This window comes from Oryctolagus cuniculus, chromosome 5 (assembly GCF_964237555.1).
Source record: "Oryctolagus cuniculus chromosome 5, mOryCun1.1, whole genome shotgun sequence".
NCBI classification, from domain to species: domain Eukaryota; kingdom Metazoa; phylum Chordata; class Mammalia; order Lagomorpha; family Leporidae; genus Oryctolagus; species Oryctolagus cuniculus.
Window position 1 is genome coordinate 15294842 of NC_091436.1, and position 25703 is coordinate 15320544.

General features: G+C 39.3%; 1 protein-coding gene and 1 pseudogene across 26 annotated transcripts in view; both read left to right on the top strand.

Annotated features, from left to right (window-relative positions):
• Window positions 1-25703, top strand: part of SYNE1 (spectrin repeat containing nuclear envelope protein 1) — a 551595-nt gene that overhangs the window by 91608 nt on the left and 434284 nt on the right. For all 26 annotated transcript variants that reach the window (XM_051855247.2, XM_070073379.1, XM_070073388.1 and 23 more), the window contains one exon: window positions 17489-17550. In XM_051855247.2, the coding sequence (XP_051711207.2) occupies window positions 17489-17550 (62 nt within the window). The remainder of the gene's footprint in view (window positions 1-17488; window positions 17551-25703) is intronic.
• On the top strand, window positions 18168-24652 carry LOC127493138 (hippocampus abundant transcript-like protein 1; annotated as a pseudogene).

The window sequence follows — 25703 nt, forward strand, 5'->3', positions numbered from 1 at the left end:
CTTCACTTCTCTGCTAGTAACTGGTAGAGGTTGGTTTTCATATTTTTCACATTCATGTTGCCTTTAATCTGCCAGCAGTAGCCTCCTTAAATCTAATTACATATTTCAGGTCACTGCCCTTAACTTCGCATCCCCAGTGCTTAAGCAATGATACACTTCTTTTTGATTCTTGTCTTCCCTGCTGGACTTTAGATAACTGAGCTTGTCCTCTTGAACCTCGGCTGGTTACAACAGTATGGCTGTAACACAGGACAGGCACAGAAGCATTTATTAAATAATCAATTCTTGGGTCTGGTCAAAATCACATTAGGCAGGAGTCCGACTACTTAAATTCTGGTCGTGATTCTGTAATCCTGCAGCCTCTCTTACAGTTTCTAGATTTCAGGAACATTTCTTAATCTCTCTCTGCTTCTATGTAGTAGGTTCCTTGTGAGAGCCTAATGAGAAATATGCACAAAAACATCAGTAAATTTGTTATAAAGAGAACAGATATTTTCATTATTTCTCTATATGATCATTTTATTTTGTGATGTTTCTATTCACCAATAGAAGGAAAAGTTATTAGAACACAAAAAATAAGTTCTGTCCAAACTATTAAAATTCATTGTCTTTATTTAGAACTAAAATGTATTGAAGGAAGCCACTGCTGTGAATTGCCACAGGAAGTTCCGCTGTCCTTACTCTCTTCTTACATTTATTCTATCAGTCATCATTCTGCAGTTCACACCTCTAGCACTTCTGTACTGAATGCCTAGGCCTATGTATGGAAGACCCTAGCTTTGCTTTTAAAGTCAGAATCGTTTCCATTTTAAGAATGTAATACAGTGCACATACCACAAATTATGTATCACTCCTAACACTTTACAATCAAAAACATTAATATTTCTACAGAAAAAAAGTATGCCTTTTCACATTAAGTGGGATAAGAATGATTTTCAACAGTGCTCAATGTAGGTCAGTTTTTTGTTACCTAACAATTTGTGTAATAATGGTGAAATTGAGGCCTGTCTGAGTCTTCATGGCTTACTTATCTGTTACCTCCTTTCTCCCATGAACAGAAGGTTATAAATTCCTCGTGAGATGGAAGCTCCTCCCCATTATTGTGTCCCTAGAGACTAACACACTGCCTGGCATGTTGACATGTGTGTCCTTAAAGATCCATCGCTATTTAACTGCCCCCACTCAAATAAAAGAAGTAAGGTATTTTAATGTATTTAACTTTTATTTAGTAAATATAAATTTCCAAAGTACAATTTATGGGTTACAATGGCTTTTCCCCCCATAACTTCCCTCCCACCCGCAGCCCTCCCAACTCCTGCTCCCTCTCCCATTCACATCAAGATTCATTTTCAATTCTCTTAATATATACTAAATTGATCTTCTGTATATAAAGTAAAGATTTCAACAGTTTGCACCCACGCAGAAACACAGTGTAAAATACTGTTTCAGTACTAGTTATAGCATTACTTCACATTGGACAACACATTAAGGACAGAAATCCTACATGAGGAGTAAGTTTTAAGACTTTTTCATTTGACTGACATATATTCTCCCTGGTCTTTCAGAAAAAAAAATAAATCAGACTATTTTTCATTAACAACCACCTAAATGAGCAATATTTTTTTATTTGTTGGCTTTTGTTTTTAAAAATTTTTTAAATTTTTTGAAGTTATACAAGTTTCATGTACTTCACATATACAGATTTAGGAACGTAATGACACTTCTCTCCGTATCTTCCCTCTCTCCAATGCTCCAACATTTCCTCCTCTTCCCTCTCACATTTCCCACTCTTAATTTTTTACAAAGATCTATTTTCAGTTTACTCAATGATCATATTATTGACCCTACACTAAGTAGAATAGTTCAACAAATAGCATGAAGAAAAAGGAAAAACAAAACAAAACACTGTTCCTCAATGGAAGAGACAAAGGCTGTAAACAATCATCAAATCTCAAAATGTCTGTTTCACTCCAATACATTTCAGGTGCTCTATTACCTTGGATCAAGGGAAACCTATAATCTGTCTTTTTGGGACTGGCTTATTTCTCTAAGTATAATGGTTTCCAGTTGCATCCATCTTGTTGCAAAAGACAGGATTTCATTTTTTTTCCACAGGTGAGTAATACTCCATAGTGTATATATACCATAATTTCTTTATCCAGTCAACAGTTGATAGACATCTGGGTTGATTCCACAACTTAGCTATTGTGAATGGTGGTGCAATGAATATGAGGGTACAGATAATTCTTTCAGATGCTGATATTTTTGGTTTGGGTAAATTCCCAGGAGTGGGATGGCTAGATCATATGGGAGGTCTATCTTCAGATTTCTGAGGTATCTCCATACTGTCTTTAACAGTAGCTGCCCAAGTTTACATTCCCACCAACAGTGGACTAGGGTAACTTTTTCCCTACATCTTCATCAGCATGTGTCAGTTGTTGATGTGTGTATGAATGCCATTCTAACTGGGCTGAGCTGGAACCTCATTGTGGTTTAGATTTGCATTTCCCTGAAGGCTAGTGATCCTGAGCATTTTCTCTAGTGTCTGTTGGCCACTTAAATTTCCTCTCATGAAAATGCCTGTTCAAATCCTTTGCCCATTTTTTTAACTGGATTATTTTGTTGGGGTTTAATTTCTTGAGTTCTTTATAGGGTCTGGATGTTAAACCTTTATAAGTTGTGCAGTTGCAGATATTTTCTCCCATTCTGTAGGTTGCCTCTTCACTTTGCTGATGTTTCTTTCACAGTACAGCCAATTCTCAGCTTGATATTATCCCATTTGTCAATTTTTGCTTTGATTTCCTGTGCTTCTGGAGTCTTTTCAAAGAAGTCTTTGCCTATGTCAGTATCATACAGTTTCCACCAATGTTCTTCCATAATTTGATTATATCAGGTCATAGATTTAGGTGTTTAATCCATTTTGAGTGGATTTTTGTGTAAGATGGATGGAGTCTAGTTTCATTCGTCTGCATGTGGAGATCCAGTTTCTCCAGTACCATTTGTTAAAGAGACTGTCTTTGCTCCGTAGATTGATTTAGCTCCTTTGTCAAAGATAAGTGGGTTGTCAATGCATGGATTGATTTCTGGAGTTTCTATTCTGTTCCATTGGTCTACAGGTCTGTTTTTGTGCTAGTACCAGACTGTTTTGATTATAACTGCCCTGTAATATGTCTTTATATCAGGTATTGTGGTTGATGGAAAAGTGACATAAGCCTCAGCCATTCTCCCTCATTGCCCAAAGGAGATAAACTCTGGAATGTATTCCTTGCCCTTGAAACTCAATTGGATCTCATACCCTATTGCCTTCATAGCCCACTCCCGACAGCCACCTGAAAGACCAGTTCCAGGAATTCCCCTTTGCCCCACTCCCATCCCAGCTCTCCTAAAGTATAAAAAGGCCTGGCCCCTGGGGGTCGGGGCCTTCTGCCATGTGTTCCATCAGTGTGCATGCAGGCAGCTGGTCACCCACCTCTGCGGAGTTATTTCCTCTGAATAAATTCGGTCTGGTTGTAAATTCGTATACTGCCTCCTCTCTATTCTGTGCCTCTTTTCCTAACATTTTGGTGCCCTGTGTGAGGAGGCACCAATCTGCAACCCTTCCTAACAGTGATGCCTCCAGCTTTGTTTTTGTTGTATAAGATTGCTTTAGCTATTTGGGGTCTCTTGTTTCCCCATAAATTTTAGCATCAAATATTCTAAATCTGCAAAGATTGTCATTGGTATTTTGGTTGATATTACATTGAACATGGATTGATTTTTCCTTTTTTTTTAATGTCATCTTCTATTTCTTTGGTGTTTTGTAATTTTCATTGTAGAGATCTGCTGCTCCTCCGCACGCGGAGGAGCCGCACTGGACCGGGCGCTTGTTGTTCCCCTTTTTTTACAAGTCCTTTCTATAGTAAAGTAAGAATAAGTAAACAGCAAACTCCCAAAGCAAGAATGAGTAGAGAGAAATGAGAAAGAACGAAGTAACGAACTTCCCCGCGAACTCTCCAACGCACTCTCCAACCAACCCACACCCACCATGCCGTCTCTCTCCTCCTATATAGTCCTCTCCACCAATCCCAACTCGGCTGCCCACACGCCGAGCACGCCGCTCTCCTCCAATCAGGAGCAGCTCCTGCAGCTTGTCAAGTTGGTGAGAGGCAGCTGGGTAGAAGCTGTTTACTTCTCTCCCAGCGCCATATTGTGGGAGAGCAGATGCATAGAATAAATCTTAATTCCAGTAACAGTATAGTCCGAATTGCTCCCCACAGAGATCTTTGACACCCTTGGTTAAATTTATTCCAAATTACTTGATTTTTTTTTTTTTTTTGAGCTGTTGTGAATGGGACTGACCTTACAAGTTCTTTCTCAGCCATGACATTGTATGAATAAAGGCTATTAATTTTTCCATGTTGATTTTATATCCTGCCACTTGTGTCAGACTGTTTTATAAGCTAAAATAGTCTCTCATTGGAGTCTTTTTGATCCCCTATATATAGAATAATGTCATCTGCAAATAGGGATAGTTTCATTTTCATTTACTGTTTCTAGTTTGTATCCCTTTGATTTCTTTTTCTTATCTAATGGCTCTGGCTACATCCTCTGAGACTATTAAATAGCAATGGTGAGAATGGGCATGCTTGTTTGGTTCTGGATCTGGATGTGGGGGGATGCTTCCAGCTTTTCCCCATTCAATATTGTGTTGAGGAATGTTCCTTCTATACCTAATTTGCTTAAGGATACTGTGTTTTATTAAAAGCTTCTCTGCATATATTGAAATACCATGTGGTTTTTGTCCTTCAGTTTGTTAATGTGATGTTTCACATTCACTGATTTGCAACATTATTCAACACATACCAGGGACAAATCCCACTTGTTCTGGGTGAATGATCTTTCTGATGTGCTGTTGGATTTGATTAGCTAATATTTTGTTGAGGATTTTTGCATCTCTATTCATCAGGGTATAGTTCTCTTTCTCTGTATATTTTTCTAGCTTAGGAGTTAAGGTGAAACAGGCTTAATAGAAGGTGTATGGGAGGATTCCATCTCTTTCAGTTGGTTTGAATAGTTTGAGAATTGGAATTAGTTCTTCATTAAATGTCTGGTAGGCCGGCGCCACGGCTCAATAGGCTAATCCTCCACCTTGCGGCGCCGGCACACCGGATTCTAGTCCCTGTCAGGGCGCCGGATTCTGTCCTGGTTGCCCCTCTTCCAGGCCAGCTCTCTGCTGTGGCCCGGGAGTGCAGTAGAGGATGGCCCAAGTGCTTGGGCCCTGCACCCGCATGGGAGACCAGGAGAAGCACCTGGCTCCTGGCTTCAGATCAGTGCAATGTGCCGGCTGCAGCGCGCCAGCTGCGGTGGCCATTGGAGGGTGAACCAACGGCAAAAAGGACGACCTTTCTCTCTCTCTCACTGTCCACTCTGCCTGTCAAAAATAAATAAATAAATAAATAAATGTCTGGTAGAATTTAGCAGTGATGCTGTCTGGTCCTGTGCTTTTCTTTGTTGAGAGAGTCTTTAGTGATTCAATTTCACCTTGGCTATGGATCTGTTTAGGTTTTCTATGTCTTCATGACTCAATTTCGGTAAATTATATGTATCTAGAAACCTATCGACTTATTCTAGGCTTCCCAATTTGTTAAAATACTACTCTTTGTAGTACTTCCTGATTCTTTTTATTTCTGTAGTATGTGTTACATTTCCTTTCTCATCTCTGATTTTATTGATTGGGTATTTCCCTTCTCTTTTTTTGTTAGTTGGGCCAATTGTGTATCAATTTTGTTTATTTTTTCAAAAATCAGCTTGTCATTTTACTGATCTTTCATATTTTTTTACACTAAATTTTTTCCCATTTTCCCTTTGAGTGCATTTATTTACTCTTGAGTTTTACAAGTCTTTATATTCTGCAGACAAGCTCTATGTTAGCAAGTCAATTTCAAATACGTACTCTGAGTCTATATCGAGTCTATTCATTCTCTGAACAGCATCCCTAGTCTGGCAAAAACTTTAAATTGTATTCTCATCCAAATTATTCAGTTTCTGTCCTCTGGAAAGCCAGAAATCTGGGCCATATTTACTCATCTGAAAATTGTTTTAAAGATTTAGAATATTGTGTTTGGCTTCATTTTATATATATAATATATAATATATATATATCTCCCCTTCCCCTCCTCATAACATCAGACCAACATCCCAGATTTGATTGACAGAGTATCTCAGACATAATAGGATATTTCATTCATATTGGAAAAATCATAATTTCTGCATAATCCTTCAGAAAAGGTCTTAGCCTTCCTGAATTTTGGCACCTCTAACATATATCTCAGAGTAAAGAATTTGTGCCTAAATAGATAAATACAAAGACTTTTTAGAGTAGTTAGTTAATTCAGTGGAAATGTTGACAGTAACAGTGGTTTTGCACATATATTTAGGTAACTGTCATCCACTGGGATGATTTTTTTCCCCCTCTGAGAAATTTGAGATTGGAGACACTGATGCTTGTAATACTGAGGTAGGGGTGCTGCTGGCATGCAATCCACGGAGGACAGCAACATCCCATAGCATGTTCAACAGCCTCTCACAACAAGGAATCTTTTTGTCCCCAGTGTCAATGCTGAGGTTAAGAAACTCAGGATCTGAGATAATCACATTCTCCTCCCTTGGTGTTACAGATGTAAAGTGAAATAGCACTATACTTTGCAAATTCAATGAAGCTAGATTCTTTTGATCTAGTCATTCCTTTTACATAAAACAAATACAATTTTAGTTCTGGGAATCTTAAAAGCAATATGAGGGGTTGGCGCTTTGGCGCAGTGGGTTAATGCCCTGGCCTGAATTGCCGGATCCCATATGGGCGCCAGTTCGAGTCCTGGCTGCTCCACTTCCAATCCAGCTCTCTGCTATGGCCTGGGAAAGCAGTAGAAGATGGCCCAAGTCCTTGGGCCCCTGCACCCATGTGGGAGACCTGGAAGAAGCTCCTGGCTCCTGGCTTTGGATCGGCACAGCTCTGGCCATTGTGGCCATTTGGGGAGTGAACCAGAGGATAGAAGATCCCTCTTTCTCTCTCTGCCTCTCCTTCTCTCTCTGTGTTACTGACTTTCACATAAATAAATAAATCTTTAAAAAAAGCAATATGAGATTTTATTAATATACAGTTGATTTTAAAAAACAAATCAATAAATAGCATTCAATATATGTATGCTTTCATGAAAAATCTCTTTACTCATTTTCTTAATACTATGGCTCTAGATAGCTATTGATTTCTTGTCCTCTCCTGTCACCTCCTGACAGCCCATGCTGGAATGTGGGCAGGGTCACAATGTCCTTGTTCTTTGTCATTATTGTCCCCATTACTCATCAGAACATCAAATGACCAGGAAGTGAAGGAAACCAAGAAAGTCTAGAATCCTTCTGCTATGGAGAACAGAGTGAAGGAAGAGTAAGAGAATTGCACACGTGCACACACACACTTATATATTATGGTCACACAATTAAATGCCATTGTTTCAGTTGCCCTTTTCTATGTGACACATTACTCCAAAACTTTAATGTAAAACAATCACAGTTTATCACTTCTCACCATCTATGATTTGACTGATTTTTTCCAGATTAGGACACACGTGAAAAACAATGTGCCAGGCAGGGGTTCATCTCTTACCATAAGGAAACTAATCAGCTATGTATGGAGGCAGAAGAGAAGAGTTTTCAGATGCATCAGTCTTGAAGTCTTAGTCCACAATTTGCTGGCTTCACCTGGGATCATGTGTGCTGAGTTCCTCTGCGGGGTTGATTGGTCTCAAATATCCAAGATGACCTCACTCTCATGTGCAGTAAAGTAGTTGGTTCTGGCATCTCAAGTTTCTGCACATTGACATGCATTCTCTAATAAAGACAGCTTTCCTTATCCAGTGTATTAGGACTTTGATCCAAGACAGCTGAAAGAGAAATGCAAGACCTTTTAAAACCTCACATCTAAGACAAAGTGATTTCTGTTGCATTATTAATCAAAGCAAGTATAATACAAGATCAGATTCAAAGGGAAGCGAAAATCAATTCTACCCTTGGATAAAAGGAAGAGCAAAGTGACATTGCAAAGGAGAATGCATACTAAGACCAGAAGCTGTTGGGACCATTGTTTAAAATCTGTCCTGTGATTATTAGTTGTTTTTATTCTTCCTTTGTGCAAAATTCACTCATTCTCCATTAAGAGTCATCAAGAATCTAAATCAGCTTTCAATGCTACCCAGTGAGTTCATATGGTGCTCTTGATTCTAGCACAACTTAAAGGGAATGTCCAGAGCACTTGATGTCCTGTGTTCTACCCCCACCCCCCAAAATGGAGGAGGAGGTCTTCAAATTCCTTGCAGCAAGAACCCCTTAGGTAGCACCAACCTTGACTTCTAAATGGAACAGTATATCTACAGAAATGTGGTGACATCTACATCATCAATCTGAATGGGACCTGGGAGATGCTTCTGTTGGCAGGCCATGCATTTTGCCATTGAACCCTGATGATGTCAGTATCACATCCTCTAGGAACACTGTCCAGATTGTTCTGAAATTTACTGTTTTTGCTAATGCCAGTTCTATTGCTGGCTACTTCATGCTTAGAACCTTATTCAATAACTGGATGCTGGCCCAAGAAGTTCTGTATATGCATGGTACCATCTGCAGTGAACACCCATAGCAGGCCATGCCTGAATGTCTTCTACAGAGTTTCTGAAAAGATTCAAAAGGAATTTACCCAAACCAAAAGAAATTGGCATATGAGAGTTATCTGTACCTCCATGTTCATTGCAGCACAATTCACAATGGCTAAGATATGGAATGAACCCAGCTGTCCATCAACTGTTGACTGGATAAAGAAATTACAATCCATACACACTATGGAGTACTACTCAGCTATAAACAAAAAAAAAAAAAATCCTGTCTTCTGCAACAAGATGGATGCAACTGGAAACCATTATATTTAATGAAATAATCCAGTCCCCAAAAGATACCATATGTTTTCCCTGATCCAGGGTAACTAATAAAGTACACGAAAAGTAATGTACTGGAGTGAAATAGACTTTGAGATTTGATGATTGTTTACAGTCCTGACTCTTCCATTGAGGAATGATGTTTCTTTTTTTCCTTCAAACTATTTGTTGAACTCTTTTAGTGTAGAGTTAACTTTATGATCATTAAGTAAACAAGGTACATCTTTGTAAAAATTAAGAGTGGAAATGGGAGAGGGAGGAGGAAGAAGGGTTGGGCAGGAGGGAGGTTAGGGTGGGAAGTATCATGTTTCTAAGTCTATGAAATACATAAAAATTTCATAACTCAAAAATAATCTTTCCCAAAATATTTTTTTTAAAAAAAAACAAGCTGCAGCTGAAAATGCTGTGACTAAAGAATTTCAGGGTGAATGGACTGCCCCAGCTCCTGAGTTCCTGCTGCTGCATTTGATGCTGCAGGCTGGTCTGAAGGTGTGCACGTGACCTTGACCTCTGTGCCTACTGAGCAGTTCCCTGCTGAAGACTGGTCTGCAGCTCTTTCTGCTCAGGCCACTGAATGGGTAGGAACAAGCACTGAGTGGGCTTATGCTGCTCAGCCACAGTCTCTAAAGCAAAAATGGAAATGAAGCTGATGGAAAATAAACAAGTTTCTAAAACAGCATCAAGTTCCAAGTCCAGTTTGTGTCATCTGCATCTGATTCAGATGCAGATGAGGTCTTTTGGGTGTAGCTCCTTTTAATCCCTAGACCTATAAATGAAAAAGAAACTATTTGCTCTCCGTGTGGCTGACATGCAGTGATGAAATAAGGTAGGCTCTTGCAGTAGATGTTTCTTTTCAAAGAGAAGAACAAAAGGGAGCTTGCTATCATGACTCAAAGCTGATCAGAAATGCAGCTAGTACTTGCGGCCGAATCCTTTAATCTAGGACTAAGAGATGGTCCTGGTCTTTTAGTAAGTTTAGGACTCTGATAGTTTTAGCCTTCTTTCTAGACACACAAAATTGTGATTCCAAAGCCCTCTGCTTGTTTTCAATCATCCTATCTTTTTAGTGGAGGTTGGCTGCCTAATATCTGTTTAGAGTTCATACTGTGCCCCCAAATCCTAAAGTTTGAAAGTAACTGGGTGTATCTATGGGATGCAATGAGCAATGCTCTTAAGATTCTTAGAAGCTGGTTTGTCTAGTTGAAGATCAAGTAAGCTCTGTTAAATCTTCCTGAGCTCTCTCTCTTTTCACTCCAGCCTCACTGAAGGAAAATTGACAAATACTGCTTGTATGTATTTAACATGTACAACATGATTTGGTATGTGTATATTCTATGAGATAATTACTGTGATTAAATTAGCTTATGCAAGTGAATGGAGAAAATCTAGTATATATAAATATATTTAGAAAAAGTTCCTGAAAATTGTATTAAAAATTAAATGTAAAAAATAGAAATTTTAATTTTCAACATATACGCCATTCAATTCAAGATACTTTGTAAGTGTTGATACAGCCATCTCTAAATAATTGAGTGCTGCAAATTTAACCATATCAATGCAGTCTTTGTAACATTATTAGCTAGAGTAAAATAGGTGTCACTTAGAGATTTTTAAGGTTAGGAAACAAAAGTTAGAAGGAGCCAAATCAGGATTACAAGTTGATGATACCTACCGATTTCCCATAAAATTGTCCTCATTTGATGTGTGGAATGTACAGGAACATTGTCATGGTGGAGAAGGACTATGGTGATGCTTCCTGGAGTTTTTCTGATAAATCTTTGGTCCATTTTCTCAGAACCCTGACATAAGACGAAGATGATATCACAGTTAGGACATTTTGCTTATTAACGCTTTGTAGAGCCAAAGAATCCACAAAAACTGTAGCCATGGACTTTGCTCTGGACAGATCTGCTTCTGCTTTGACAAGATCACTTCCACCTCTTGGGAGCTGTTGCATTCTCTGCTTTTTCTTCAGGCTTGTATAGTAGTCACCTTTTACCTCTTGTTAAAATTTTGGAAGAACTGCTTCTGGATCTTGTTTAATATTTCCATGGAAAGCTTTGCTCTTGTCTGCAGCTCATCTGGGCAAAACAGTTTGGCACCCATAGAGTTGCTCCACTTCAATTTTCAGGAAGAAAATTTTCAATCAAGAAAAAATTTATTTGAAAGTCAGTTACACACAGAAAGTAGGGCAGAGAAAGAGGTTCTTCCATCCACTGGTTCACTCTCCAACTGGCTTCAATGGTCGGTGCTGTGCAGATCCAAAGCCAGAAGCCAGAAGCCTCCTCCGGGTCCTCCCACATGGGTGCAGGGGCCCAAGAATTTGAGCCATCTTCTACTGGTTTCTCAGGCCATAGCAGAGAGCTGGATTGGAAGTGGAGCAGGCAGGACTTGAACCGGTGCCAATATGGAATACCGGCACTGCAGGTGGCGGCTTTATCCGGTATACCACAGAGCCAACCCCATTGTGTGTTTTCAATGCTGCCCTCTTTCATACAAATTTCCTTTCATCATCTGATGCTTGGCTTAATATCATTTCCTACGAGCTACTCAAGCTGGCAACCCATTTCATTATCCCACATAAGAATTTTCTTTTGGTTTCTGTAGTATTACGGGTGCTCTTCTATTGTGGTGGTTAGCACATTTTGTTGAGTTATTGTTTATACGTGTGTTTCATTCTTTTTACTACCAGTTCTTCCACAGCAGGGGACTTAGCATGTCCATGGCAAACTGCCCACTCACTATCTGCTATGCAGTGATTGAAAATGCAGCCATGAATAAGTTAGGCATAGTCCCTGCTGTCTAATCAAAAACCCAATTTGTAGGTGGCAATGAATCTAAAATGAATCTAAAATATGGTGTTGGCTTGAACAAGACTGATACTGGTGGATATGAGATAGGAAGTAGTAAGAAATTCTTTATGGATTCAATGTGGGGGGTTACTAGCATAAGAACTGTGTGGATCTTAGTTATATTAATAGAAATTAGGGAATAAAACTGATAAAGGATCAATTCCTTCTTCCCTATAATTTTTAAGATTGATTTTATTTGAAAGGCAGAGTTAGAGGGAGAGACAGAGTGAAAGAGCTTCCATCCTCTGCTTATTCCCCAAATAGCTGTAATGACCAGGAGCCCAAAACTCTATCTAGGGGTCCAAGCCATCTTCTGCTACTTTCCCAGAAGCACTTCCAGGGAGCCAAATTGGATGTGGAGTAGCCAGGACTTAAACCAGTGCTCTTATGGAATGCTAGCATTGCAGGTCCTGACTTAACCAGCTGTGCCACAATGCCAACCCCAACTTGATTATTTTTAAACCAGAAGACTGTATTTATTTGTGGGGAGTAGATAAAGTTTATTGTGTTCAGAACTAATACACCTGCTCAACAAAATTTGTAAGTTTCTGTTTTAAATAGAAATGTTAGCATGCACACATATGAACACTTATAAGACAATATCACATTCTCAGATGCTGCAGACAGAAAAAGTGTTAATAAAGTCATTACTTATGAGATATATTTAAATAATGTCACCTTAAATACAATAAAGGATATGTAGGGGGAACTCTATAAACCTATGTAGTTAGATTAACTTGGTTTTTTGTCAAGAGCATTATAAACATATTGCATTATTCATAATAGTTCTTTATGTAGGTTGGAGACATTCATCACATATTTGTTCCTTCCATAATTAAACATTTTATGTTGTTAGTATCAGATGTAACTAAAAAATCTGGAAGCAAATTATCAAGGTTTCACCAAAAAAATGAGTTTGTTGATCTTATGAACTTTTAGGATATTTTCATTTGGGAAAATGGTAAAATTAGGAAACATTTACTGAGAATTCAGCTGGTTATATATAATAACATTAAAGGTAGATTCTTAGGACCCAGTAAAATGTGGTTTTGCAGCACAAGATAAAAGGACGCATGCATGGAATCTGACATTTAGATATATTCAGTGCTACAAAAGACACAATTTGAGCTTTCTAAAAGAAAGCCTGTTGGCTAAGTCTAAATATAAACTCAAATTCATCATCAGATGAAGCTGTTATAATGCAGTGTTTCATTAAAACTGGTAGCAGTGAAATTAATGATTTAAAATCGTAAAGCACTGTGTTGTTAGATTACATTCTTAAATTTGTGACATTATTCACCAACATGACACTATTTTAACTTTTAAAACCATGACAGCTTATAGTGTTTGTAAAAGAGTACATAATCTCAAATTATCTGTAAAAATTTACATACATTTTTAATGTACCATATATCACTATAGATTTGGAATTCCAATTTAGTATTAAAGTTCTGATTTCCATTGAACATAATTAAAATTATTTTGTTGGTACATTATTTATAAAACGGATTCAAAGGTCAAACTTAAGTTGATTTACCCTTGAGTTAAACATTTCATGTAATAGATTTGATATTATAATTTTATAATTTATCATTTTTATATTTGATTTATTTTTAAGATTTTATAATTTGATATTTTATAATTTTTATATGCCTGTGAAGCTGTATAAAGACATAAGAACCAAAATTCTAGAGTGTAAAATAGTTCTGTCACTGGATAACTTTGGTAGAATTTTTAATGTATCACTTGCTTGTTACGTTTATGTTTAGAATTATAGTACATTTATAGGCTTATTACAAGAATTAAATGAATTAATACATAATCATTAAGTAATTATAACAGTTTTATATATTTCTATATTTAAATTCCATGTATATATTTAAATTTAAATATTTAAATGCCATGTACACAGGAAGTATTGCCTATGGTTTTAGTAGTAGCTTTTTTTGTTAGATTTATTTATTTGAAATGCAGAGTTGTAGAGAGAATGGGAGAGAGAGAGAGAGAGAAGAGAGGAGGAGGAAGGGAGGGAGAGATTGAGATCTTTCATCTGCTGGTTTGCTCTCCAAATGGGCACAATGGCCAGGGCTGGGCCAGGCTGCAACTAGGAACCCAGAGCTTCTCCTAGGTCTCCCACATGGGTGCTGGGGCCCAAGCACTTAGGCTAACTTCAGCTGCTTTCCCAAAAACATGAACAGGCAACTGGATTGAAAGTAGAGCAGCCAAGACTGGAATCAGTCAGTACCCATAAGGGATACTGGCATAGCATACGGAGGTTTAACCTGCTAAGCTATAACACTGGCCCCCACTGGTTTGTTCATTTGTGTTGAAAGCCAAAACAAGAAACATGTTTAAAATACAATAAATGGGGGCCGGTGCATGGCTCACTTAGTTAATCCTTCACCTGCAGCGCCGGCATCCCATATGGGCGCTGGGTCCTAGTCCCGGTTGCTCCTCTTCCAGTCCAGCTCTCTGCTGTGGCCTGGAAGGGCAAGTGGAGGATGGCCCGGATGCTTGGGCCCCTGCACCCGCATGGGAGACTGGGAAGAGGCACCTGGTTCCTGGGTTTGGATAGGTGCTGTGCTGGCTGTGGCGGCCATTTGGGGAGTGAACCAATGAAGGGAAGACCTTTCTCTCTGTCTGTCTATAACTCTGTCATATAAATAAAAAAAAAATACATTAAATGGAGTGACTGGTGAAGTGTTGAAGACACGATTTGGGATTTCAGTCCTGGCTCTGCTTCTGACTCACCTTCTTGCTAATCTTCACCCTGGGAGGCAGCAGCGATGGTTCAGATGGTTGGCACCTGCCACCTACATTGGAGACTCGATGCCATCCTGACACTTGACTGGTCTGGCCTCTCCCCAGTTGTTCTGGACATTTGGGGAGTGAAGTAGCAGATGGAAGATCTCTATATGTCTCTGTGTATGTCTCTGCCTTTCAAATACAAAATAATAAAAATTTAAAAATAGCAAATAATGACGTTCTTTAAATTTATTGATATATCTAATGTTTCTCCAGATTCAAAGATTTTGGCTTTCTCATTCATGTCTATCATATTTGTAGGTGCTCCAAGGAGCATACTCTAATAGGCGATCAAATGTTCCTGACACTCAGAGCTAGAGGTTTTGATTTGAGCAGCACCCTCCCTCCGCCAGATTTCAGGGATTAAAGTTGCATCATGTTTGTCTGGGTCCTCCCTCAAGGTTTAGTCTGTTTTACAAACAACTGGCATGGAAAAGGTCATGGGGGTGTAAATAAAATTCATCCCTTTTCTTGGAAGTGTTAAACTGCTTCCTGCCTTGGGCATTTATCTCTTGATTTTCTAATTATTTTGGTTTCCACTTGCATCCATTTTGCTGGAAAGAAAGGATTTCATTCATTCTTACATCTGAGTAGCATTCCATAGTGTCTGTATACCACATTTCTTTATGCTGTCAACGGCTGATGGACATCTAGGTTGATTCCATGTCTTAGCTATTGTGAATTGATTTGTTATACATGGGGGGACATACAGCTCTTTCATATGATTTTTATTTTGTTTGGGTAAAATCTCAGGGGTGGGATGGCTAGGTCATATGGGAGGTCTATATTCAGATTTCTGAGGAATCCCTGTACTTTATATTTAGTGAAATAGCCAGTTCCCAAAGGCAAATGCCATATGTTTTCCTTGATCTGTGATAATAGAGTACAAAATAATGTAATGTATAGAGTAAAACTGACATTTTGAGATTTGTTATTGCTTACAGTCCTTGTGTTACTACTTTTTTCTTATTACTACTATTAAATACTTTGTAGAGGGTTAATCTTATGGTTATAAAATAAAAAAGTATGTCATTGTAAAAATTAAAAAGGAAGAGCCGGCACCGTGGCGTACTAGGTTAATCCTCCGCCTTGTGGCGCCGGCACACCGGGTTCTAGTCCCGGTCGGGGCGCTGGATTCTGTCCCGGTTGCCCCTCTTCCAGGCCAGCTCTCTGCTGTGGCCCAGGAGTGCAGTGGAGGATGGCCCAAATGCTTGGGCCCTGTACCCCATGGGAGACCAGAATAAGTACCTGGCTCCTGCCATCGGATCAGCATAGTGCGCCGGCCGCGGCTGCCATTGGAGGGTGAACCAATGGCATAGGAAGACCTTTCTCTCTCTCTCTCACTGTCCACTCTGTCTGTCAAAAAAAAAAAAAAAATGAAGAAAGAGGGTGAAAGGGAGGGTAGGTTGAAAAGTATCACTATGCTACTAAATCTGTATGAAGTACATGAAGTTTGTTCACCTTATAAATAAAAATGGGAAGAATATTGGGTCTTACAGAACTTGTAGATTTTGGTATACAGAGCTGGAATGAAATCACTGGCATGACAATAATAAATTCCCACTGTTATGTGTTTATAGTAATTTGGGAGCCATAGGAAAAAACTAAACAGTTTAAAACAACACACAGTATCTCCAAATTTTTGTGGCTCAGGAATCTATACTCAGCCGTGTCTTCTGCTTGGGGTCTCATGGGCTATAATCAACAGCCAACTGAGAGGCATTCTCATCTGGAAGTTCCGTTAGGGAAGAATCCATTTCAAACTGATCCACGTGTGGGCAGATGGTGTCTTCCCAGTGGCTGTGGATCTGAGGGCGCCTGGCTTAACCATGTCCCTAACTGGGACCTGCAGTTCCCTGCCATGGGCCCTGTCCATGGGCACTTTACAGCATGGCTCTTTGGTTCTTCCAGGTGGGCAGGGGAATGTCTCATTGCCGTCAGCCAAGATGGAGCTAAGGAAAGTAACATGAGCAGAGGTGCCACATTCATCACCTTTGTGATGATCTGTTGGTGAGCAACAAGTCACAGATTCTGTCTGCACTTTCCCTATTCAAAATTATAACCTCCAGAGGGTGGAAGTTCTTGGAAGTCACTACTAGGATGTATTTGCCACACTCCTCAAATGGCTTATGTTTCTGTAGTAACCAGTGTGTACAGCTCTGTTTTATCACATTACTGAGTAGGCCTCTTCTATAGAATTTCCCTTGCTTCTGCATTTCCACATCTAGATCCGTACTGACAGAGGCCTTGTCCTGTTGGTCTCTCAATTCCTTTTCATTTAGCATAAATTTTGACATTTAGCTGGTCTCAGAGAACTTTGTCTATTTCTCACATAAATTAAAAAGAAATTAAAGAGCAAGCTCCTATCCATTGGTTCAGGCCTCAAATGTCAGCAAAAGTCAGGTCTGGAATAAGAAATAAGCTAGGAGCCAAGAACTCGATACAGATCTTCCAGGAACTCAAGCACATGAGCCTAACATTAGCAGGAAGTTGGAGTCAGAGCCAAGCATTGAACTCAGGCACTGTTAGGTAGGATGTGGGCATCTTAACTAGCTTGTTAACTGTTAGGCCAAACACCTGCTCCAGACTCTTTTTTTAGTAATTTTGTTGAGGTATAATTCAACAGTGAAATTTTAATGAGTGAATGAAAGTATACACAAGACTAACATGTTGCAAATTTTAAAGCACTTGGAACAGTCTAATGGATCAATATATTTTGAGTTGTATTGACTCTTCCTTCTAAACAAAAGTTGATAAAATGAATTAGAAGATAAGGCAATCTTAACATTGTTTCTAGAATTGTCTGTGAATTCTTTTCATGATGCAACTTCATGACATACTACCTCACCAGATTTCTTTTTCTTCTAGATGAGCAAGAGATTGTACAAAAACGCACTTTCACAAAATGGATCAACTCTCATCTGGCCAAGGTAAAGGAAACTAACCAGGATTACAGGTTTACTTAGTTTTAGCCAATAAATCAGTAAGTGCATCACATAAATGAGTGCTACCATTACTATGTTTTGTCACTGTTACCAATCAATGACATTGGCAATTCTATTGGTTTAAATCTTGTCTAAGTGTAGCATCTGCTAACACTGCCCCGGGAATAAACTGACAGCTACAATTGAGGGCAGTTACTTCATGTCTAGTCTATGAATCTTGCTGAAATGTTTTGTCCAATGATTTCTTCCATACATGTGTATCATTTCAAAACAACAATTTGTGCTGGATGTTTGAGTGTGTTTGCTTCTATTTGGGACAGATGAGAGCAATGAATAGTCTTTGAGCAAAGAATTTTATCTGAGAAGATCATGATGGTATCTGCTTCATTCTTAGATACTTTGATAAAAAGGTAACCATGGTGAAAGGACAGCACATTAACTGAAACAAATAGGAGGTTATCCATATTGATATTGTTGTATTAGGTGACTGTATCTATATATTGCAATGCCTTTGAATAATACTAATATAAAATGCAATCTTGGTATATCCCAATGAAATTAATCTCTTATTCTGCTGATGGAAAAATAAACCGAGAAGCATCATGTTTGTGAAATTAGATCCAGGTGAGAGGACGCTTGTCTGAATTCAGGAGAGGATCCCTTGGCGGAGGGCAGTGCCTGTGGTCAGTAAGGCCCAACTCTGGCAGTACTTGATCTAGGTCTTCCCCAAAGCCTTTCTTATAGTTCAGAAATAACTAAATCTTGGTCATATACTTTAGTCCTGTTCTAAAGTTAACTGTGCCTGTACAGTTAACTTACTTCTTTGTGTATGTGAGGCTTTGGAGACAAGAAAATGTTAGGAAGACCCTTTCCCAGCCTTGACAAGCTCAGAGTCCAGCAATGAAAGCACACTAGGACTGCATGTCTGGAGAGGGATAAACTGGGATCATGATTCCTGAAATCTCTTTGCAACACTGTTTGATGATAAGAAAATTGTTGGCCGGCGCCGCGGCTCACTAGGCTAATCCTCCGCCTAGCGGCGCCGGCACACCGGGTTCTAGTCCCGGTCGGGGCGCCGGATTCTGTCCCGGTTGCCCCTCTTCCAGGCCAGCCCTCTGCTGTGGCCAGGGAGTGCAGTGGAGGATGGCCTAGGTGCTTGGGCCCTGCACCCCATGGGAGACCAGGAAAAGCACCTGGCTCCTGGCTCCTGCCATCGGATCAGCGCGGTGCGCCGGCCGCAGCGCGCCGGCCGCGGCGGCCATTGGAGGGTGAACCAACGGCAAAGGAAGACCTTTCTCTCTGTCTCTCTCTCTCACTGTCCACTCTGCCTGTCAAAAAAAAAAAAAAAAAAAAAAAAAAAAAAAAAAAAAGGAGCCGGCGCCGTGGCTCAATAGGCTAATCCTCCACCTTGCGGCGCCGGCACACCGGGTTCGAGTCCCGGTTGGGGCGCCGGATTCTGTCCCGGTTGCCCCTCTTCCAGGCCAGCTCTCTGCTATGGCCAGGGAGTGCAGTGGAGGATGGCCCAGGTGCTTGGGCCCTGCACCCCATGGGAGACCAGGAAAAGCACCTGGCTCCTGGCTCCTGCCAGGATCAGCGCGGTGCGCCGGCTGCAGCGGCGGCCATTGGAGGGTGAACCAACGGCAAAAAGGAAGACCTTTCTCTCTCTGTCTCTCTCTCTCACTGTCCACTCTGCCTGTCAAAAAAAAAAAAAAAAAAAAAAAAAAAAAAAAAAAGAAAATTGTTTGGCTCACTGTTTGCTCCTGGAATCTGCCCTGTCAAAAAGTAATGAATACAGTAGGCTTGAAGACATCAGTTTTTCAAGCCTTACTTGATAGAATTGGCTACTACATCTACTACAGAATCGCTAGTGACAGGGAAAGACAATTTCTTCCAAAATAAAAATTGTTACTGTTTTTCGTATGATGAAAATGTTACATGCTAATTGTAAAATAATAGACTTCTAGCAAAGCGTAAAGAAAGTAAAAATTGCTTCAAATTACACCATCCAAGTATATACATGACTAAAATAGTCACCATTTTTCTGTTCATCAACTCATAATTTCAGTTTTGTAGGATACTGTTCTGTAAATTAATATTTCATTAAATACATATTTTTTAATTTCAATAGACAGAATTACATGGACTTTTTAATGGCCATAGTTAGCCACTTGCCTATCAATTATCATGTTGTTCAATATTATATGAAATACTAAAGTCCTTGAACATCTTTGTATACCTGTGTGATTTCAATTCTTAGGATAATTTCCTAAAAGACACGACTGTGATTTCAATAAATTCAAGAGCCTTTGAAAACCTGTATTTCCTTGCACTATTAAAATACTCCCAAACATTTTAATAGTATTTCTCATTCTGGTTAGCTAGAATAGTTTATAATTGTATACATTTTTAAAAACTAGAAGCTGGACAAATCTCTTTGGGGAATCTTTTAAAGTATATATTTTAATACACTTATTTATATACTGAGCACTTAGAAGAATTGGAATACATGCCATGGCATAGAACATATAAAGGACCTAGATGGAGGGGTATTATGCCAGGAGTTCATTTTTAAATTTGGCTTATCATTTTTTTAGTGTTTTATCATCAAAAGTTACTTTGAATATTCACATGACAGTTGGTGGCTATATTTATTAGAAATAGGATCTAATAGTGTCTTTTTCTGATCTCATTTCTAACCCAGCTTTGTGACCTTACTCCTTCTATTTCCTATTGAATTATCTAAGCCTTACTTTAATGTATAGTGCAAGCCTCTTGGATTCATGAAGTCCTTTCTAACCACATACATAAAAGTGAGTCCATCCCTTAGCAAATGCTTCAAGAATGGGGGCAGTTCTCCCTGCATGCCTTTTCCAGTACCATCCCCTGACTTTCCCCATCTTTCCTGTCTCTGGAGCTGTAATCTGAATTCCTGGTGCTTTTCCAGAGCCTGCTACAGAGGTGGAAAAGTTTAGCTTGTCTTAAATCATTTTGAACTGTCTCGTGTCTCACTTTCCTGACATTGTAAACATCATAAAATTTTTAAGGCATATGCTAATTCTTGCAATTTCTTTATAACTCATAAACGCTCTGTTACAGTGCTGAATATCAATCAGAGGTGCTTAATAAATAAAACCGCATATTTATATTTTCATTTCATTTGAATAGTAAAGATATAATATTATGAAATATATTCAACAATGATTAATTTCAGGCACCATGCTGAGTACTTATCACAGGCCACCTCACATCTTCCTACACCTGGAAATTGGTGCTGATGAGATTTAAATCGAGACAAGACTCTAAAGTCCATGTTTTCTTCTATGTTACACATTTTGCCTGAATGATACCATTTTGAAGGGTACAGTAAATTATAATCTTCACAACTTACCATGGTTGCCTTTAGAGTAGTAGATATTTTTTGCTCTTACTTCCTCTATATTTGTAGTTGTTTTCCTTTTGTTATCTGAAGTGAAAGAATGATACCTGTACTTACTATGTTGAACTTACTTATATTAACAAATGGCATCTTACTAAACATAACTAAAATTATTGGAGAATGTTTTTCCTTTTCTGACTCACTTTGTTTTGAAAAACATCCTTAAATTCAAATCTAGCCCTCTTTTCTAAGATTTATTTGAAAGGCAGAGTTACAGAGAGAGGTCTTCCATTTGTGCTTCACTCACACTGGTGAGGGTGAATTTCAGTAGACTATTAAATAGAAAAACTTCATTGTAGTTCCTGACTACTTTTCTCAGTTTCAGATTATATAAACTGTTTTCTTCTAAGTTAATAAAATAGTAAAATATTTTACTGATGACATTCCATTCTGTGTAACAATTCCTTATAAATATGACCACAGTTACAAAAACAGGAGGCACTAATATTTTCACAGATGTACTTACAAAATGTACTTTTCTTAGATTAGGACAGAAAATCTAAGTATTTTCTGTTTCATGCCATTTTTGATACACAAATGTAGATTATTCAAATTAGTAGATATAGTGATCTGTTCTTATTTGATGTTTTAAAATCAAAGCCCTAATACTTTTGAAATTTTTCAAAACATTACAAATCACAGATGAATATGATGTAACATAATACTAACTGACATTACTAGGTGGTAGTTATTTCATATACTTGATAATTCCTTTTGGAGATGGAACTACATTTTTAAATATAGAACCTGTAATTTATTTCTTTCTCAGGAAGATGCCTGCATGTCTCACTTGTTAAAGAAGGTGGAGCCTTTTAAAAAATTATCTTAGTATTTATTTTTAAACATTTTATTATTTATTAGAGAATCACCCATTTGTTGATTCACTCCCCAAATGCCTGCAACAGCCAAAGCTGGACCAGGCCAAAGTTAGAAGCCTCAAACTCCATCCATGTCTTGGGTAGCAAGAAACTCAGCACTTGAGCCATCACCAGCTGGCAACCAGGGTGTGCATTAGCAGGAAGCTGGATCATATTGGGAGCAGGTGCTTTAATATGGCATGCAGGCATCCCAGGCCATGTCACAACTACTGTCTCAAATGCCTGTCCCCTTGATATTGATTGTAACATTTCCTCAAACTTAGTTTTCTGATTCAGGTCTACCTTTTCAGCACTCATCGCTAAGATGCTTCTAAATGACAGGGCTACTCTTTATGCTTACTGTGCTTTGGCACTAATTATGTGTATAGATTATTTACTTGTAGGTTAGAGTTAATTAATGGGCTTATGACTGCACAAGTGACAATGTCAGAGTTCAATACCATGACTTCTTCTAAGCTTAGACAATGTCATCTCACGTGGCTATAATGAAATTCCATAGACTGGACAACTAAAACAAACATTTATTTTTCACAGTTCTCGAGGGGGCTGAAAGTCCAAGATAAAAATGCCAGCCAATTTGATCCTTGGTGTGGGCTGTCTTCCTGGCTTGCAGATGACCACCCTTTCCCTATATCCTCAGACAGTACACAGAGAACTCTGATCTTTCTTCCTCTTTGGATACTAGTCAATCTCATCATGGTATCCTACTCTAATGACCTCATCGACACCTAAAGTCACTGCCTTTTGGAGAGACCCAAATATTCAATCCATAAGACACTAATCGGTGTGATGCACTCATGCTGCATGTTTTTATTTAGCTATTCATTCAGCAAATACCCATACTTACTAATTACCTGTTATGTGATAGGGATTATGGATGTGGTGGTGAGCCAATACGGACTATCATGAAACTGATAGTCCAGTAGAATAAAGTAATTGCATACATGTGATAAGTTCCATGCAAGAGGAAGTACAGGAAGTGAGCATACAGCAAGCACAACCAGCCACACAGATAATCTGAAGGAAGGATTAGAGAAACATCTTGAGGATGGATAGGTAAAGGAGCCAATGCTTTCAAAAGTTGAGAGGTGGAAGAATTCATAGTACAATAAAGGGAATAGAAGGAATTGAGAATTCATAAAAATGTGAATTTCAAGAGTGGATTGACAACAAAGAATGGTGCAAAGAACAGTCATTAAGAGAATTTGAACATGATATTATAGGAAATGTCAGACATTAAAGAATTTGAGGAAGAATGAAATTATCATTTTGATATCAAACCTCCCTCAGTCTCACACTTGAAATATAGAGCATGAACGAGTAAGGTTGGAGGTACAATGATTCAGTGTTGACTGTTCTGCATGAGACGCTTCCTCAACGCACGTTTCTCGTGTATGGTCTCGTTCAAGGTGTAAAGGTGGTATTTTGCAATGATTTCTGTGTCTGGAGTCTTCTCAGTCACATTTTCTGTGATATTTGCCTATGTTGCTGATGCCACTCTGGAACAGAGAGAACCATTGCTGATGCAGGGGTCTCAGCCCCCTTTGCAGCTACTCTGGTCAGCAGCCCAGTCATCGGAGCATGCCTTTCTGCCAGTTATGGAGACAGCCTTGCTGTGTTGATGGCCACAGTCGTGGCTCCTCTGGACATCTGCTTCATCTTGGTGGCTGTCCCAGAATCTCGTCCTGAGAAGAGGATGCCAGGCTCCTGGGGAGCTCAGAGTTCTTGGAAACAAGCAGGACCCTTCTGCAGCAATGAAGAAAGTTGGGAAAGAGCGATTGTCTTACAAATCAGCATCACCGTGTTTCTTTCATACCTTCCTGAAGCTGGACAATTTTCAAGCTTTTTCTTATCTCAGGCGGTCGGTCATAGGCTTGGATCTACTAAAGTTGCAGCTTTCATAGTTATGGTAGGAAGTCTGTCTACCCGGGCTCAGTCTTTCTTAGCATCTTGATGAGATCACTAGGGAATGAGAACACTGTCCTCCTCGGCTTGGACTTTGCACCGGTTGGCCCGGTATCGGTTTGGATCTTGGACCTGGATGAAGTGGGCGGCATGGACAGTGGCCACCATGTCCAGCATCACATTCCCAGCAATCAGTGCGCTCGTGTCTGGGAACACAGAGCCAGATCAGCAAGGAGGTGCCCAGGGTGTCATAACTGGAATAAGAGGCTTTTGCAATGGCCTGCGGCCAGCACGTTATGGCTTCATACTCTACATATTCCATGTTGAACTAAGTTGGGCCAGGAATTGAAGTCTGACAATGCTGCCCTGCAGGGAGTGTCATCCCAAGCCCGCTATTTTTATTTGGAGTATATTTAATTCTTAGGTCTTTCTGGTTGCCTTATTCATACAGTTAAGTCAGTAGAATTCAAAAACATAGCAGCAGTGGCACTGGCAGCCTCACCAGTATCCCTGAATGGGGCGGTGGAGAGGACATTGAGCCTTTGTTACATGACAGCAGCATCTGGGGGCTGCTCTCTTTTGAGGAGCCTGGGAATCAGTGCACTGAATTGTGTACTCTGCAGGAAGGGGTTTCTGCTGACCCACGACCCACCTCTGCGAGCCATGGAGGGAGCTGTACATGGAGGCTTCATGGTGCTGGAGGGGAGATGCTAAGCAGCATTCTTCGGGGACAAGTTTGAGCAACTCTCTCCATCCCTTTCTTCCTCTTCCTTTTTTTCATACTCTTTTATGTTGTACGTTATTAGAACAAAGTAAGGTTTGAAATACTTCCCTGCAAATGATGTGCAACTCTCAGTTACCTAGAATCCAAGCTTCAAAATGGAAACCTCAAACAGAAAAGGTCACGCCTCTGATCAAAGGACAGCTTTTCTTTGGGAGCTCTGGAATAGGAGCCAGTATAGTCTTTACAGGCCATTTGTAGCAGATGGCACAGAACGGTGGTGGACTGCCTCTTCTGGAAAGATTTCAGGTGAACATCTTTGTTGTCCTCCTTCCTGCTGCTTGGAGGTATTCCCGGGTAGACCATAGGTGTGGTGAGTGGCCACTCCTAAGAGTCACTCAGTATCAGGGACCTGTTGCCTTTGTCCAAAGGTCAAAAAAAACTTAATTTTTATTCTCCTTGTGTTTTCTTTGTCTCCTATGCTTGGCTACAATGAACATTAGTAATGTCGGTTAATGATTACCTTTGTAGATGAAGGAAGGTCTTCTCTTCCATTTAAATCATGTAGAACTCAGATTCCTGGACCTGAGTTCAGTGTCCTGGTCAGATTGAGGTGTCTTTATAGAAAAAAAGCACATCATGCATCCTGGTGGCAACAATTGTGGAGGGTGCCTCTAAGAAATTTGAAATTCCTAAGAAGACTAGAGGTAGTAACTGGATCCCAGTGGAGTTTATATCCAAGTTCAGACTCCTAATACATTATTACTGTTTCTCCAACGTTTCTCATCCTTCACACTGCTGCCTTTACTGCTTGGTAGTGTGCTTTTCTTTCCAGTTAATCTTTTATCTCAATCTGTCATGAGTTTTGAATCTCATAGGAATACACACATCAAATTCCTTTCTAAAATATGAGGGCTTAGTGAAGCTCAGTTTCACAATAAGTATCTTGCTAATTTTTCAAGATGTTTTATGGACAAAGAACACGTTACAGATTTATATGCATTTTGCTGCAAAAGTAAATGGACCATTAACTAGGGCCTACTGTAACAGAGCACTCCTTTGAAAGCTTTATAGATATGAAATATATGTAGATATTTGTAAGGGATTTTAATTTTTTTGATGGGGTGCTGTGTATATCTTGTACTTATAAATGTAATGAAGATATTGACAAAATATATATACAATTTTTATAAAGTAT